Raw genomic sequence first — 17,635 nt, forward strand, 5'->3', positions numbered from 1 at the left:
GACCTCGGATAACACGGAGACGAGGCCATAGGTAGCGGCCAGTTGAGTGCATATTTCCAACTCACAACCTAATTCTCACACAGCGCCCCAAGACTGAGCTGCCGTTGGAAGCTAATGGCAATAGCGGCCACTTTAAACCAGATAAAAGCTCCAACCGACACCTGTTTCCAAGCAACTACAACACTTCGGAGTGTTGTAATACCCGTAATATCCAATATAACAGCCAACATCTCCCCTGTGCCGTTTCTGCCTGCCAGCACATGTGTAGCCTGATTTACCAACAAAGGCTTAAGGTCCAGCAATGGGATCTCCTGCGAGTCTATCAGCACTGCAAGCTCTCGTTCCTATTAGCACACCACAGTAATGAGCGTGGAAAGCAATATATGTCTTTTTTTCAGCTGCCTTGAGAGTCGGGGCAGGAAGGAACGAAAAAGCCTGCCTGTTTTCGGAGCAGTGCTGACATGTAATTAATTTAATCTCATCCCTGCTGATACGTACTCTTGCCATTTTCAAAGCAGATTAATTAGTTAGCTGACTAATTCACCAGCCAATGAGGAACGCATTACTCAATTTAATTAGTCGCTTTTGCGCTTCGCCGGTGGTGGCGTTAAAGGACGCACCGGAGAACGTAGCGGAGAGGACGCAGGACAAATGAGGGGATTAAACCTTCCCTCTGACTTATTTAATCCAAGCGTGGCAGAGAATTATGTAGAGAACATCCCATCGCAGACGCTGAACATCAGTCTGAAAAACAAAATCCCTGACCTGCTTTCTCTTAGGTCATCGTGCAAAATGATAGCACAGGAGTGGGGAAAAACAGAAGGATTCATGAATATTACGCCTTTTTTCTAGCATTTTAGTGCAACAGATGTCTGCTGAGAAATCATTTTCACACAATCCTGCCAACGATAATACTGAATAAATCTACTGAAGCCTGCGTATCACTGGCAGTGCACAGTGCACGTGCACAGTGCATGTGCACAGTGCATGTTTATCTTTTGCTTTCTTGCACAATTAAACATTGAACTCCTGCTTTGGTGCTTTTGTTTGTGCTCAAGGACAAACGAGGTACAATTCTGATTATCTGTTTTTTTTTCTTTTTTACGTATAACTGGGTGTTCGTGTTGTTTATGTCATAAATGAATGTTTCCAGAACATGAGGTGTGTAGGAGGTGAGGTGTGATGCCTGCTGATGCACACCACAGCCACAGAACGTATGTATGGAGTCAATGAGCGAATATTAAATAGCCCGAATGGCTTTCATCAACACTGTAGCATCAACATGAGCATATTTATTTGGCTATTAGCTGCAGCTTCCTGTTGTTGAAAGAGCTTATCTCTCATCCAGAGCAGATATTTACTGAGATTATGAGTCACCGCACATTCGAACGGCCCAAAAACCCTCAAGCGTACTGTGCTGCTGATGAGTGAGGCACTAGGCCTCCTATTTATTTGAACTTGCAGCAGCGTTCCTGGCCCCAGTGAAGCCGCTCCCCAGCTGATGGAGACCTTTAGTGCCAGGCCGCTCCTCGGAGTCCTGGCGTTGAATCCTGGGATCAACGCAGAGGATAAGGAGATATTGTTGGCTGAAACAACTGGACCTCTTTTAGCAGATCACTAGAATAATAGCCAGAGTCGGGAGTCGGGTTTCTGGGACGACCTGGTCGGGCAGAGGTATGCGTACAGAAAATATTCAGCTAAAAGCAACATCAACAATCCAGCACCAAAATCCTGAGAGCCGGCCAAAGATCATTTGGCTCCAACCTCTGCTTCAGATTAAAAGATTCTTCACCGCTTCCACCGCGAAGGAGCTGATGAATCGATCCGAGATTTGCGATACATTCGTTTTTTTCCAGCTCCATCGCTCAAGAGTGCAGGTGGGGAAACTCCGCAAAAGCTGCTGCGTCAGTGATAGAAATCGCCATCCTGAGTGACAATTCAGCCCTTCTGAAACTGAGCAAAGATGAGCTGAGCCGTTCCTGTTTAAAACATGAGGCGGTGAATAATTGAAAGGCCGTCTTTGGGAAACTTCCTTTAACGAGGGGTCACAACAGAGAAGCCGGATCACGCTACCTACGTACAGTAGTGAAAAATAAGAGACGTGAGATGAAACAACAGCTGGAATGAACACTGTGGGTTTTTTAAGATGAGGATTAAACAAATCCCCCAGACGAGATATAGAGATATAATCAGTTGTTGCAGTTCTGAGTCTAATCTCATCCTAATATTCATCCTTGGGTGACCTCTAATCTCTCGGGATCACAGCGAACGGAGGAGCTAATTGCCAGAATGTGGAGACCAATTAACCTTGACGTGACACGCAAGACGACACTAATAAGACGGAAACCTAATATAGGCGATGACAAACCTGGAGTTGGAATAAGTGTTTTACTCCTTTTGGGAGTTTGCTGTGTCACGTCTGTGTTTTGCTGTCCTGAAAGAACCCAGAGAGCGCCAACGCAGAGGTGAACCACCAGACTCCGCCAAACAATGTCTCAAATTACTCTCCGGATTAATGGACATTAGTGAGGGCCCCCGGGGGCCCTCCACTGAACCAATTTTTGCCGCGCCATTAGTGTTCCCTCTTCTCTGACAGCAGCCTTCTTCTTTCCCTCGGCAGCCGAGGGAGACAACAAGTGTACAGAGCGAAGAGAAGCTGCAACAGTTCTCAGGCACGTGCGGGTGACAGGCTGTCAGAGGCCCCGAAAGACAGCCTGGGTCTTTCATTTCTTTATCTGAGCTTGTTTCTATTTACAGAGCGCTCAGTGGTTCAGAAACATGACATATTCCTCCTCCTCCTCCTCGTCTTCCTCCTCCAGGCGTCAGTACTGACTTTCAGGGAGTTCTCCTCCACTAAACGCGACCGACACACACAAACTGCTCAGAACTCTGATTAATGCCTTCATCAACCAACAGCTTTGACTCTTCATCAAACACACAACTGCATACCACCCCCTAGTGCCTATCTGCATGTAAATTTTAACTTTCACTCACGTCGGACATTTAAAAAGAAAGAAAGAGTGCACATGCAACAGAAGTGAAGCCGAATCCTTATAAAAATGACTTTTCAACCTGCCAGTTAGGTGCACGGAGGAGGTCTAAAGTAGCCGACAGCATCCACACCACGTCAATGTCAAGTTAGGAAAACTTGCAACCTCCAGGAAAAAGGGGGGTTTTCGGATAAACTCCAAGCTTTGCATTCATTAACTTCTCCCAACTTTTCTCAGTAAAACTTTTGCTCACCTGACGCGCACGCTATTCCAATCCAAATCCGACAGATAAGCGGGGAATCTGTCTTCATCTCCAGATCTCCGCTCCAGACGCGCACAAACCCGAGCAGGAGTTTCGGATATTTTAGAGGTGGGGGGGTGGAATAATAATAAAAGAAGCGCTTTAGTCGGAGAGTGGAGAGGAATGAATATCCGCGGATGGATGAGGGAGGAAAAAAAGACTCTCAGGTGAAGAAATCGATGATGTGTGTGGAGCAGAGTCTGGCCAGAGCCGAAGTGTGGAGGGAACCAGAGGGGCCACAAAAAAACCTGGGTATTTTTTTTTTCCAAAAGGATGCACAAGTCACTGAATGGGATTTACAATGATTTCCCTTTCCTTGCTCATGTCCGGAGCGCGTGCACCCCCATTCAGCCAGTTCATCAAACAGGCTAGTGTGCGTGTGCGTGTGCGTATGTGCGCGTGTGGTCCGCTGAAACATTCACAATCATTTTTCATCTGCATCAAAAGTTTCACCAAATGTAATAACACAAAAGTCACACGTGACTAAACCATGACGTCATGCTGGACAACAAGTGAAACTGACCGACAAGAACAGAGAGTCAGATTTAAATTGGACAGATTTATAGTTTCATCCATCCCAACTCCGACTAAATCAATGAAATGAATACAGGGGAAGGTAACGAGCACTTCCGGGAGATGAGAAGGCAAACGTTTGATAAATCTGCTCGATTCTGGATTCTAAGAGCAGAAAACTGCCCGAGGAGCCTGAATCCTGGGGAGAAATCAGTCTGTTGTGAAATAAAACACGAGTCCTCGAGTAGCTTCAGTTCTTTCACCTTTTTCCTGTTTTAAATGGGACTGGTGATGTGATAACAGTAAATGATAGCCCGGCTGTGCAGTGAACGTGTGACGTGCTCACGTCTCAGTAGAGTAGAAGATAGAGAAGACATGTCATGGCTGAAACTTACTCTTAAATGTAATTGAGTCTGAAAATACAGTTGGCTGAAAGTGACTCATTTAATAAGAGCGCTTAGATACATCACAACACGCTTAAACTGGATAAAACCCTAAAGGAGTACTCTTCAAAGAGGATTCTAATGCTTTGTGCCAGTGTGTGTGTGTGTTTATTATTTTGTTGGCTTTAAAATGCTTCCTGATGCTAAATGTGCAGCAGAAAACAGCAGAGCTATGAAGGGCAGGTGGACAGACCGACAGACACACGGTCTTGAATGCTTCCTTGCTCTGCTGCCTGGAGAGATAAGTGTGGTCTGACTCCGTCCTCCTCCTGTCAGAACACACTCATCTGTTGTGTCTGCTGGTAATTCAGAGTGCGTCCTGCGGAGAACAACTAAAACCCTCAACCAGCTCAAGCCGAGCCCAGGCGCCGTTGGGGAAGATCGGAATTATGAGTGTCCCATAACTCTCCCAAAAGGTCAGAAGCTGCGACGGCTCCAGTAAAATTGAAGTGACCTCAGTTAAATCCTGAAGCCTCGCCTGAGTCCTGCTCCCTCGGGGGAGGCCACAGAGCGGGAATAATAATCATGCATTCAGTTGGACTGTCCGTCTGTTTTAGGTTATTTTGAGGAAACTGGTTTAGTAAAAGTAATTAATATTTCTCTGGGCTAAAGAATTTAATTATCAATAGAATAAATCAAACAGTAAGTTGAGACTAACCAAAAATGTTCCTTTTTTAAAATCCGTATCGCTCCGATTCATTGGGCGGTGCATCGAGGAAGCAGAATGAACATTTAATGGGAATCCCAGACTGGTCTGGCCCCCCAGCACCATCAGAGTGTGTGTAAAATCAATAAACACGCTGGAGCTGTGAGGGAAGGTCCATTAGAAGTTAAAGACAAACCCGACCATCAGAGGGGGTCAACGAGGTTGTCATGATTCTGGAGCCAAGGTGGAGTCGGGAGGATCACCTGAGGCCATGTCAGCCTCTGGATCCCATGTGGCGGCCCCGTCCCTGACCTTTAAAGACAAAATGCTGCCCTGTGCAACGCTTACAGGGGGAAAATAAACACACCAAATTGTCCTGGAAGATACTTTAATCTCATTGCGAAAGCAAAACAAATAATGCCATAAAAGTGTGAAAACATGAGCGCCAATATAATAATAAAGCGAGGACATTGGCGTACAGTATGGTTAATAAACAGTGGGCCTGAAGCAGGACAGCAGTCCAACATCCTGCTGAGGACTCAAGGCCCTGTCCTTGAAACGCCAACACCCCATCCAGACCCATCCTCGGGTCAGGAAACACATTACAGATCTGCACCAAAACTGCCATCCTAGGAAGGATGCAGCGAGCACATGCCACCCGCTCTTGAAGTCCACGTCCAGCAGCACTTTAAAGTGGCTCAAGAGCTGTTTTTCCTTCTTCAACAATGCCAAAAACGGGGTCACAAATCTGTCGACGTCAATAGCAAAGCTCGCCGGCTAACAGGAAGCAGTGGCGCTTCTGTACAGCTACATGTGAATTATTTACAAACTCATTAGCCACGAGGCCAAGTCGACGCTCGGGGTTTAACGAAGGTTGGTATCGTCCTTGGGATGAAGAACATCGTGCTGCTCAAAGCATGAAGCTGAAGATCTTGGTTAATGAGGACTTAAGAAGGTTCTCAGCACTTACTGAACATAAAATTAAATGTTGTAAAAACGTGCATTAAAAAATATCGACTACTATTAGGGCTGAGTAAAACAAAGTCATATGAGCATTAGCAGCATTAGCATCTTATTATGATTCTGGTTCCACAACAGATATGCTGTCTAGGAAGAAACACTGTGGTTGTCATGGTTTCTCTCAGGCCAGCAGCAACAGATAAGATAGACAAATTCATTCCTGCATAATTTGTCTTCTTCCAAAACAGCGTAAAAACATCCAGCAACAGGAAACCTTAACCCTCTTTTTCAGTATTCTCCTGCTACATTTTAAAGGTAAAGCGAGAACCGAACACAAGCGCAGCAGTGTCAAATGGGCCTCCCTCTAAATGCACCCGCTGTACACGATGGCCGCACAGGAAAAGCACAGGTCTCCCTCTGCTGCACTTTATTGTGCCACCTTTCCAATTTGTGGCGGAAGAAGCAGCATCCGGCATCAACGAGCTCTGCCGGGCAGCCCCAGAATCGCCTCCACTGTCGCCCCTGTTTATCTGACCTTTCACCTGGCGGGAGGAAACAGGACGTCAGGGCTCTCGTGTTTGTCAAGATAACCGAAGGGCCCGCCCTGGCTCTCGCGCCTCGAGTGTCGGAGGCGGCTCGCGCGTACGCGTTCCGTCCGAAGCTGCGCGCTCCGCTTTGATGAGGCTTAATAACATCCTTGATTATTCGGTGTGAGGTCGCGGAGGTCGGCGGCCTCGCAGCTGCAGAGGGGAGATCAAAAGCCCGTGTTTATTTGGAAAGGCTAAAATGATTGGGTGTTTTATTTGCATCAGCGTGTTTTACAATAACTGTCTCAGTCCCTGTCAGGATATGCCGTGACGTGCAACGACAGCGGAGCTAAACATACTGCAAAACAAGCGCAGTTTGGATGTTAAGCTTCTTAGAGGGCAGCTTTCACCTACTGACAGAAGTGCTGATGCTTCTAAATGTTGGACATGTTGCAAATGTAGAGTAGCTATGCAAATTTGGAAGTTCAAGGACTTTTACGGATCCATGTTCATTCAGCAAAAAGCACGTCTGGCGACTGTGGCTGATAACAGACGTCAATAAATGGGCGCACGCAGATTCTTGCTTCCGTCCTGTTAGCAGGACAGAGCGGCGGGGGGGTGGTGCAGAAGTTTAATGGGCTGAGGTGAGCGTCTGCTGTCGTTAATGCACGGGCTGAAGAAGGGGAACGCCTTGCCCACCGGCCCGTTGGCGAAAGAGTAGAGCAAGCTCATGTCATCTGCATCGTAGAAGGACACCCTCCTCTCGTCACAGTCCAAGAACACCCCCAGCCTCTGAGGCACAGAGCTCAGCCGGAGTCTCGTCCAGGGCTGCGTGCCGGCCCAGCACTCGTTCCCGTTGCGCATCCGCAGGGTCCAGTAACCGTTCTCAGGGCTCAGCTTGATCCGACCCACCCTGTCTATGGTCTCGGAGGCCACGCCCACGTCCCATTTGGGTTTGGAACCCACTTCCACCTCCCAGTAATGTCGGCCCGACTGGAAACCCTGGGAGGCCAGGATGTTAACACACTGGAGGAAGCGCTTGTTGTTGTCTGGATAGACGCACGCATCGTCCATTTCCAGCGCCGAGGTTTTGTCCACGGAGACGTGGATGCTCCGGTGGGCCGTGTCATTGTCAAATGTTATCGGGGACGGGCCTTCAGAGTGAGACAATGTAGCAGAAATAGTTGAAATGGATTCACTTTTTAACGATCACGGAGGCAGACTTGCAATTTAAATCATCTTTCATTAATTACCAGGCTGTAGAGACTTGAACATCTTCCGCCATGTGATGTACTGCAGTGGAGCCACGTATTTACTGCTGAAAGTGTTTGCATCAAACTCGGGGGCAGCATCCAACTTTGGACACGCTCTGTGGAACACAAGGCAAATATTTGAACTCTAAACACGAACGGCACCAGATGAAAATGGAAATGCGGCGATCAAATGTTCACGGGGCAGAAATGCCAAAAGTGATTTATTAGTCCTGCCAGTGGAGTGAACCCTCACCTCAGCTGCGGCAGCTAGAGAGGGATAAATGAAAAAGAATCACATTAAAAATCAGTTTGGGAAATAAATGGGACGGTTATTTGTATTCAAATTCGGATGCGGCGTGCCACCTCAGTCACTATCACGCTGTCAGCTGCAGTGCTGGCCTGCTGAAGAACTCTTAAATTCTCCTCCAGCTCCCGCTGACCCAGCTCAGCAGCCTCTAGGTGGCGCTGAACTTTCTCCAGCTCCTCCACCTGCTCCTTCTTCAGCCGCTCCAGCAAACGGGCCTCCTCATCGTGCAGGATTTGATGGAGGGCTCTGAAATCCCCTTCGATGCGAGCCTGCAGATCTGCTGCGGCTCTCTGCAACAACAGAACCACTGCTGAAGCCGCACAATATTAAAGGCGTTATTTATATGTTTCAAAGTTGCAAAAGTTTGGTCCACCCATCTCAGGAGACAAATAAATGTAAATGAAGCTCGGCGCCACAGGCATCAAAGATCTACTGTGTCAGAAAATCTGCAGCCTGTTTAAGCAGGGACAGATTTCCTGCACGCGCAGCCAGACACAATCTGTTCTCTCCCATCTGTCGGCATGATTGTTTCTGTCATTTGTATCCGTCTGGTCACTCCTTTATGTTCTAAAGCGGCCTTGGCAACCGTTTAAAGTGTTCCAAAAAAAAAAAAAAACAGGTCGTGAAAATAGAATTAGAGTTGCAATGACGACACATTTACACCTGAGATTACAAAAGCGTTTAGCAACCTGAGCAAATACCATTACGTTTCACATATTAAAGCACAAACTGTCGCTTTGCACATCTGCAAATACTCCTAAATATGCACACGGCGTATACAGCAAACAGCCATTATGGAGGGACCTGCGTATGCTTATCTGTTAAGTGCTGCTATCCCTCGAGTTCCCAGCAGGAAGGAGCGTACCTTTATGGCATCTATCTTGTCCTTGTCTCCGCTAACACTCTTAATGAACGCCTCCTTCCTCAGATGATGGCTCTCCAGCAGCTCCCTCAGCTGTTTCTGTAAAGCAAACATACAAATTCATGCAGAGGGCTCACAAAAGCAGTCAGAGAAAAAGACCTGAAACTAGAATGAATTAAGCTAGATGAGTTAAAGAAACTCATGGTGAGACACTGGGCTTTTTTTTTTTTATATCGTATCGATCTAGAACGGATGTTTCCTTCGTATGCTGCTGTGTTTTGGCTTCCCTGCAGCAGCTGACTCATGTGATTCATGATACTAAGTCATATAAAAGGGAGTGGAGATTGAACTTTAGACAGTGTTATCAATATCAATATACATTTAGGGTAAGACAGTAAACAGTAAAGGAAACACGGATGGAACCTGAAAACACAGATGGTACATTGAAAACAGCCAACAGAGATTATCAGGCAGCTCACCTGAACTCACCTGGTAATTTTCGATGTAGGAGTCTGAGGTGACGACCCTGATTTTCTCCACAATGGATGAGACGAGGTAGTTGGTCTGGTAGTGCTTGGAGCTGAACTCTTTGCGACACTGTGGGCATCTTACACGGCCCTCGGTCCCCCTCCAGTACTGGCAGATGCAAAGTTTGCAAAAGTGGTGCATGCAGGCCAACATAACCGGCTCCCGGAACAGATCACAACACACGGCGCATGTCAGATCCTCTCTCAGACTGCCTTTGGAGAATGTGGGGGTAGAAACACCAGCGGGGACGGCGTCAGGAGCAGAAGCAGAAGCCATGGCGGAGGACAGCTTCCCCTTTTAGGAGTACAAACAAAACCCTGGAGAAGGAGAATAACAGCTTCGTTTGAAAGACACTGGCATTCTAGAAGTAGCTGCCTGTTGTTTTAGTTATCCACATGCAAGTTTAAGCCTAGACCAACACTAGACTGTGCAGTTATTTAGCACAAGCAACTACAGCCGATACAGTAAAACATAATCACTTTATCCAGTAGGGAATCATCTGGTGATCGCAGGCCTAAGCTAATGGAGCTTGTGTTTAACAAAGCGCTAAGTAATTATACCAGTGAGCAACACAAAGAGATAAAGCTGCCAAAGCCTTACGTAGAGTGTCAAGGTCTGGTCGGCACATTCGGACACCTACTTTAGCTGTTTTTCCCCGGATAAATCCGTCCGTATAAACTTCCTCCGGAAAGGTGATTGTCTTGGGTCGCCCGTGCCTACTGCGCATGCGTGAAACACGCGGCGCTGATTGGTGGGTTGGCAGGAAGCGCTAGACAGACAGACAGATATACAGACATACAGACGTCACAATTCAACGAGCAGAATCTTATATTTCTAAATGATTCAGGGATCTTATGTAGTACTTGGCCAAAAGTCAATAACTGCATATGTAATATGCATAAAATCGCTTCAGTGGACCTATAAAATTTCACTGCTGGTATTTTTATTGTTCATATATTTGTAAAACCTTCTCTTGAGCTGTAAAAACCCGTCAAATTTCCCAAAAGCAATATCAAGGACAGCATTTTGCTGTCCTGTTGAGGTGACTGGTCCCACACAATGTAGCTTTAAATTTATGTGGAATGTGGAGGGTTTCTTTTTATTGTCTCTATAACTCATATTCCTCCTGACATACAGCAATATTGCGAAATTTGCAAGATTACGACAGCAATAATTTTAAAACAGATCAGAGACGACACATTACTCATTGCAACTGATTGCCTCAGTTTTTCATACCTGCTCATGTTTTGTGCTCCTCATTTTTTTGTAAGTATTTCTCATTCTCAATAAGTCACCCTATGCTCTCATATTTTGCGGTTCATTATATTTGATACATTGATCCCTTTATCTCACAGATTTGTTCAGACATTTAGTGAGACAAATTAAATAAATAGACAAAGAATACAGCAAATGAATTCTAAAATAAAATCACAGCTCTAATAGTAAAAATTACACAGTTACGTATATAAAGTTATACATGGTTAATTAGATAAAATAAGTTCAAGTGCCCTCTTCAGACCACAGAACACAACATCGGTGACTTCTTGACTTCAGTCAGATGAAAGGACAAAAGGGCGCTTTTCCAATTTCAGTCCTCTGATGCTCAAGCTGGTTCATCTTCAGATAAGCTCTGGCTTGGAGTATTACATAGTGTTGCCTTAACATGTGCATTTTTCCCCCACATTTGTACCATGTTTGCTGATAATGAACATACATCGGTTGACATTAGTATTCATACATGCATTGGCTTTGCTTGTGTTGTTAACCTTCTAAACTATTGCTCACCTGCATTCTCTTTCCAATTCCCCGTCCTCAGTTTTGCTGCACAGATGCTGTTCTAATCAGCATTTTGATTTATTAATATTGTAAAGTAGCCCAACCCTTTTTGCATTGTCTTTCTACACAACAATCAGACAAATATATGATTAGTTTGACTCTCTTCAACTCGTTGACCTTGTTTTGGTGCGAAAAAGAAAGTCCAGAGCATCCCACACACTGACAAAATCATTGACTTTAAACGCTTGACCCTGTTTTTCAGTCAATACTTCAAAATCACCAGACACTTAGAGGCAGTCAAGGGGATTAAATCTCCACCTGTCCAGAATAAATTCAATAAACAGTCCGAGCCACAGGGGACATCAACACGATGGCGTTGTCTTTCAGCGCAGTTCTCCCACATTCATTAAATCCAGCTTACACAGGTGATGGACAGATGGACAGACAGACAGTCGGGATGAGCAGCCCTGATTGTGTGCGTGATGCTGTCAGGTTCTTGTGCCTGTGTGTGCCAGGAGCACCACTGCTTCATCACAGGAATGGCCCAGGGACGCTTGAACGAGTCAGAGACCCCTGACCCAACAGCAGGCGAGCTCACCAACTAGAAAAGGAGTAGACAATCACAGTAAAAACGTTTTTAATGATCAGAGCCTTGCAGGCAGGTACAAGTCTGCAGCAAGAACCAAAATCCTGTATCTGTAAAGTGTGCAAGCCAGAACCAGTCAACCTTGGTTGCAAAGTGATCTGAAGCACCTGCAGGTTGGCGAGTCCCTGTAACTGAAAGGATAAACGCAGGCAGAGAGACAGATTCTCCACCAATCAATAAATTTAATCTCTGTGGTTGTCCTGACTGCTCCCATCAGAGGGAAAAAAAATCCTATCAGAGATGAGTTTATCATGTTTTTTTCTATTCTTTTCTGTGCGAGACAAACCAGAGCTGAGGAGCAGATGTTCAGGGTTAATCAGAGAATGGGGCTCCAGGGAGAGATCATCTCCCACTCCGTTATCAAAACTACAAAACATTCACTTGTCCAGGTGCCAAACTTTCCATTATTCATGGCTGATTTCCTTCCAAGACGTTGCATTTCTGTCCTACATTAAATCAGTTTCTAGGCTTGAGTCTGTCAGAGTTCCTGGTGCTGTAAATATCAGATATCATGGCAGCCTATTTTACACCCTGTTAAGTGTCCTTATTGCTCACACACACACACACACGCACGCACGCACACACACACACACACGCACCATTTGCTGCGTGGACGAAATGAAATGAATTTCTTTTTGATCATTGCTATGCCATCTGAAGGGAAATGGACGCAGAGTCTCCATATCGTTGACGGCTCTGACAACAGAGACCACACACACTCACTGATAGAATACTAAAACAACGATCGGAATTGTAAACCATTTTATCGTCTGGTCTGTCAAATACCAAATTCCCAAAGAACTGAATCTATTTTTGAAAGAACAGCTCAAAGAAAGGGGCTCTGGGGGTAGATGTGTGTCTTTCGCGCCTAAATAGGACAGCCATTCCAACAGTGACTCTGATCAGAGATTTACTTTAAATGATGTTCTTCTTGATTGCTGATAAGATATCAGTTGTCATGTTCCGAATAAAACAACACGGCGTTAACCTGATTTCTACTGATCCAAAGTTCAATTACATGTGTGCGCAAAAAGACGGTGGATGCGTAAAAGGGACGCGCGTCATTAAAGAAAAAAAACCCTTCAAAACCATCGCTGCGCAGAAGAAATGAACCAACAAAGATGCCACGATTGAAACAGAGATGTGGGCTAGGCAACGCCATCCAGCTGTCCGTGCGCAGATCTCTTGACTCAGATGTGGACGCTCACATTAAATGCTGTGGACCTGCCTCAGGGACGCACCGACGAGCCAGAGGACGCGCACCAGGCGCTGCAGCTTGGGAGGAGTTTCGTGAGATTTTTTTCCCCCAACTCGTTTATTTCACGCCTTTCGGATGAAGAGTCGCTTGCCAAAGGAGGCATAAGTGCAAAAGGTGAGTCCTATAACATCTGGTTAGCATTAAAAGGATGATTCAGAGAAATTGCTGTAGTCAGAAACGACCAGATCAGCAGTGATTAAGAAATCCGGTTCTCTTATTGGCACTTTGTTTGTAAAAGTATGACGCGTTCCTAATTTTGAAAGTGGGAGCCTTTGGAAGGCAGCATGAACAACTGGCCAAATCATATATGGGGAAAAAAGAGTGTGTTTTGCATCTATTTAATGGTTTGCACACGCTGTGGATGAGCCGCGAGCGCTGTCTTTTGGGGGCTGGGTGCGCACAGTTGATCAAGTTTAACAAATCTGGAGGATATTACGCAGCGATGCAAAGTCGATCGAGGATTTTGCAGGTTACCATCATTTGACTCCCCGGATTTCACAACGACGTGGTTGTGTTGTATGTTTTGTCCTTACAAGGGGTGTGTGGAACCAGATTCCTTGGTGGTACGAGCTTGCTTGGAGCCATTTGTTCCTGTCGGCGATCGGAAAAGGGCGCTCTGACAGATTACTGACGCCTCTTTTAGTGCACATGTCGCCTGGGGTCTGTTTGATTTAGTCCCACGGCGTGTTTGTTTGCTGTGGTGTGTGTGTGTGTGTGTGTGTGTGTGTGTGTGTGTGTGTGTGTGTGTGTGTGTGTTGAGGTTCAAACCTCAATATATGAATTTGGTCACATTAATTTTCACAATGAATGCAAGTACAAGCAAAGCCAAGGAGCAAACCTGCCTGGAAGATCACACCGCCACACTGCTTTCTGCAAACAAAATAAGATTTTTGGGCCACGTTCTCCCACAGCTGAGACCTAAGTTGATAAAACTGCGTGAGTCTGTGCAATGATCTGTCATATAACAGACTGCTGGTCCCTGGAGCAGGAGCGTCTGTCACCGCAGAGATGACCTCTCACCAAAAAGTGTCCCGCTTGTCTCAATAATCCCACTAAAAAGCTTGGGAGCACATAAAGTGATAAGAAAAGAGACTTTTTCTGAACAGTCCCACAATGTATTATTAATTTATATTATGGTAATGTGGCTGTTAGTCATCCAATTATTGTTGATATATATTATTAATTGGACATACAAGCAAAGCTGTTTTTGAGCAGCAGGATCTATCTTCCAGGCGTATGTAACAGTGTGTAGCAACAGTCTAAACAGGTCAGCCATCATTTTTGATCTGAGCTGCGCAAGTGTGCTGCCCAAAACAACAAAATCATTTAGAAAAAGGCCCTTCGTAATATATTCTTAGTAAATATTGATTGAATAAAAGAAGGCCAAATGCTGCAGCTGGCTTCTAAGCAGTTGGAAGAGAGCTCATTTTCTACTGATGATCAGTTTTTACGAACACCCCCCCCCCCCCCCCCCCCCCCCAGAACATCCTCTTCCTCAACCCAATCAGGTGCAATTGTTCCAATAACTGGGCTGCATTCATTCAACAATTATCTTATCTCTGAATGATTGCGTTCCAGTTTCAGTTAAATGCTGAAAGGGTTTAAACAAAGTCTTTAATGAGGCTGACATTAACAAGGCAACATACCTTTATCCAGGTGACATGAGAAGAATGAACTAATTATCAGTGGGTGCGTGTGTGTGTGTGTGTGTGTGTGTGTGTGTGCATGTGAGAAAGAGAGAGAGAGAGGCTGGTTTCATTATTTATTTAGGGCATATTGGGGCAGCTCAGTGACAGCTACTGTGAATCCTTCTTCATTCATATTTCATCTACATATTAAAGACATTTCTAGCAGGTTTACTTCCTGAAATGATTGCTTCTAAAATCCCTCCCCAGGTGTCGGCGCCGTTCTGAGCTCGTGATAAGATGAGCCCACCAGAAACCTCCAACAGCACGAGCGAGAACAAGGCTCTGGAGGCCATGACTCTGTTGAACGGCACCATGGGTTTTTACCCGCCCAGTTTCCACACCGACATCACCAAGCACATTGGAGTCCAGATCACGCTGATCACGGCTTATTCGCTCATCATCTTGCTGGGTCTGCTGGGAAACTCGCTGGTCATCTACATGATCATTCGCTACAGGACCATGCGGACCGTGACCAACTTTTTCATCGCCAACCTTGCCTTGGCCGACCTCCTGGTCGATACGTTCTGCCTGCCCTTCACTCTGGTTTACACTCTGCTGGATGAGTGGAAGTTCGGGGCCGTGCTGTGCCACATGGTGCCATTTGCTCAGGCCCTGAGCGTGCACGTGTCTATCCTGACCCTCACCGTCATCGCCCTGGAGCGTTACCGCTGCATCATCTTTCACCTTGGCCGCCGCCTCACCTGGCACTCCAGCTTCGTCATCATGGCGCTCACCTGGACCATGTCCGCCGTCCTGGCGGCACCCCTGGCCATCTTCAGGGAGTACCGCCTCGTGGAGATCCCTTCCATCAACCTCCGAATCTCCGTCTGCTCTGAGAGGTGGCCCGACGGAACCAGCAGGGACGGCGTCATCTACAGCCTCTCCATGCTGCTCCTGCAGTACATCATCCCCTTAGCCATCATCAGCTACGCTTACATCTGCATCTGGGTCAAGCTGAAGAATCACATCAGCCCATCCACTCGCAACGACAGCATCAACCGCCGCAAGAAGACCACCAAGATGCTGGCGCTGGTGGTCTTGGTGTTTGCCATCTGCTGGCTACCGTTTCATGTGATCCAGCTGGCCAGCGACCTGGACCTGGTGCTGAGGTTAAACGAATACAAACTGATCTATACCGTCTTCCACATCGTGGCCATGTGCTCGACTTTTACCAACCCTCTGCTGTACGGCTGGATGAATAAAAACTACCGCAACGGCTTCCTCATGGTGTTCCGATGCGAGGACAAACCAGATTCTCTCCACCCCGATGGTTCCTTCAGGACACGGTCAGTGAGAAGTTTGACTCTGAGTGGCCGTAACGGCAGACACCCCCCCACCGCCGTCTGAAGGCCCGGAAAAACTGACTGAACATCCAGAACAGACCTGTAGTTTGTGGCTCCCGCTGCTCCACAGCATCCTTGTAACTTGAATATGAGCTTGAGAGGGCTCAAGACTGCATGCCTTCGGTTTGTTCTCGTTTCTCCGTGGACGGTACCAGTGAAAATATATTTGTTGAACGTATACAAATGTGCTTTTAATGTTTTCCTGAGGTGTTATTTAACCGTACAATTTATGTGTATAAATGCTGAACTTGTGTAAAGAGGTATCAAATTAATAATCTTTGTGTGAGGTTGTCAGTGTCTTCATACTCATAAAGAGGACAAAATGTGATTTTTCCTGACTGTTAGAGCGACTTCACATTTGCTGTTTGTGGGGGATTTCATAGGGCTCGTCCTACTGCCGAGTTAAGGCCAGTATTTTCCGCAGAAAAACGTTCGATGCTAAATGAAGAATCCAGGGGCGACTGTTGATAGCGTTCAGCCTAACTGGGAACTTAATTGTGTTCAGCCTGGAAACCAGCTGTTCCTGAATAGATGGAGCAACAAGCTGCTGTGCTTTACAGGCTCTGACTGACCGCTGAAATGGGACAAGCGTGGAAAAACAGGATCCCGATTTTAGACTTTCTACAAAATGTGGACAGCTGCTTTGGATACGAATTGAAAAAGACACCCATATCTCTGTTGAATTGAACTGAAATAAAAAGTTACACTTCTGCATGATTCAGTTTAGGTGCTAAACTGACATTAAAAATGATAATTAAATGCACTATATATTGTAAAGCCTGCGACTTAATTGCATGATTCATGCATAATAAATAGGTAAAAACAAATCAGCTGGCAAACCATTTAAGCATAAACAGAATGCATTCAGTTACATAAATGGAATTAATTTTGGTAACTGGAAGCTAGATTTTTGACTACATATTCTAATAGGAACCAAAAAATAGGTGCCATTTAAATTAGATTTTTAATAGGCAAGAGTAGTATTGCTTGTGCTTAAGGTAAGCTGAAGGCTTTTGCATCAAGTGTTTAATTTATCTATTCAAAAAAATATATTTCATCCATTATGAGCCAAAATAAATATATTCTGTATACATATACACTATCGAAAATCATTACCCTGGCAGGATGAAAGCATTAATTACACAGTCATGTGCTGACCCCTAGCGTCCAAAATGGATATTCCAACTGCGTCACTAACCGGAAAAGCGTCAGTTCTTGACAGTTCTTCTTTTGTTATTGAAAAATGTATAGAAAGAAATAGTTATAATTATGATAATAGTTGTGCGGGCTACACAGACGAGCCTCCAGATTGAGTTCAGCGATTGCCAGTTCAGTGCTCATTGCCAGGCCAGTTGCTGGATCTTTTGCAGTACTGTACTGTATATCAAATTTAAAAAAAAACAACCTTTGAATTCACAATAAAACATCTGTTACAAATATAACTGTACTATGTTTATCAAGTCCTCAATTAAAAATGGAATACAACGTCTATTCATTTATACTTTCTTTTATTTTAAGTATTGATGCATATATACTGTATTTTCGCTTTGAATCGCGTGGTAAACTTTACACGCATGCGCACAATCTGGCGCAT

At 45.5% G+C, this 17,635-nt stretch overlaps 3 protein-coding genes across 9 annotated transcripts in view; 1 reads left to right on the top strand and 2 right to left on the bottom strand.

The window, feature by feature from the left end:
• Positions 1-3,526, bottom strand: part of flt4 (fms related receptor tyrosine kinase 4) — a 28,758-nt gene extending 25,232 nt beyond the window's left edge. For 2 of the 4 annotated variants that reach the window (XM_057042695.1, XM_057042696.1), the window contains exon 1: positions 3,244-3,525. In XM_057042695.1, the coding sequence (XP_056898675.1) occupies positions 3,244-3,301 (58 nt within the window). In that variant the 5' untranslated portion in view covers positions 3,302-3,525. Of the gene's footprint in view, positions 1-3,243 lie in introns of all 4 variants that reach the window. The other 2 variants (XM_057042694.1, XM_057042698.1) reach the window with 2 other exon arrangements.
• A 1,738-nt stretch (positions 3,527-5,264) lies between these two features.
• Positions 5,265-10,073, bottom strand: trim105 (tripartite motif containing 105). 4 transcript variants are annotated; one of them, XM_057043249.1, is made up of 7 exons: positions 9,971-10,073; positions 9,292-9,647; positions 8,806-8,901; positions 7,997-8,230; positions 7,887-7,900; positions 7,634-7,749; positions 5,265-7,534 (listed from the first exon to the last, which is right to left on the bottom strand). In XM_057043249.1, exons 2-7 carry the CDS (start codon positions 9,604-9,606, stop codon positions 6,975-6,977), a joined length of 1,335 nt encoding a protein of 444 aa, XP_056899229.1. In that variant the 5' UTR covers positions 9,607-9,647; positions 9,971-10,073; the 3' UTR covers positions 5,265-6,974. The 4 variants fall into 4 exon arrangements, with proteins under 4 accessions (XP_056899229.1, XP_056899228.1, XP_056899230.1 ...); XM_057043248.1 differs by having other exon boundaries at positions 9,931-10,056; XM_057043250.1 differs by having other exon boundaries at positions 9,292-9,624; positions 9,971-10,047.
• Positions 10,074-12,610: 2,537 nt separating this feature from the next.
• On the top strand, positions 12,611-17,532 carry npy7r (neuropeptide Y receptor Y7). Its single transcript, XM_057043252.1, has 2 exons — positions 12,611-13,124; positions 14,906-17,532. Exon 2 carries the CDS (start codon positions 14,936-14,938, stop codon positions 16,043-16,045), a length of 1,110 nt encoding a protein of 369 aa, XP_056899232.1. The 5' UTR covers positions 12,611-13,124; positions 14,906-14,935; the 3' UTR covers positions 16,046-17,532.
• The last annotated feature ends 103 nt before the right edge of the window (positions 17,533-17,635 follow it).

Source organism: Takifugu flavidus, chromosome 9 (assembly GCF_003711565.1).
Source record: "Takifugu flavidus isolate HTHZ2018 chromosome 9, ASM371156v2, whole genome shotgun sequence".
Lineage (NCBI taxonomy): Eukaryota > Metazoa > Chordata > Actinopteri > Tetraodontiformes > Tetraodontidae > Takifugu > Takifugu flavidus.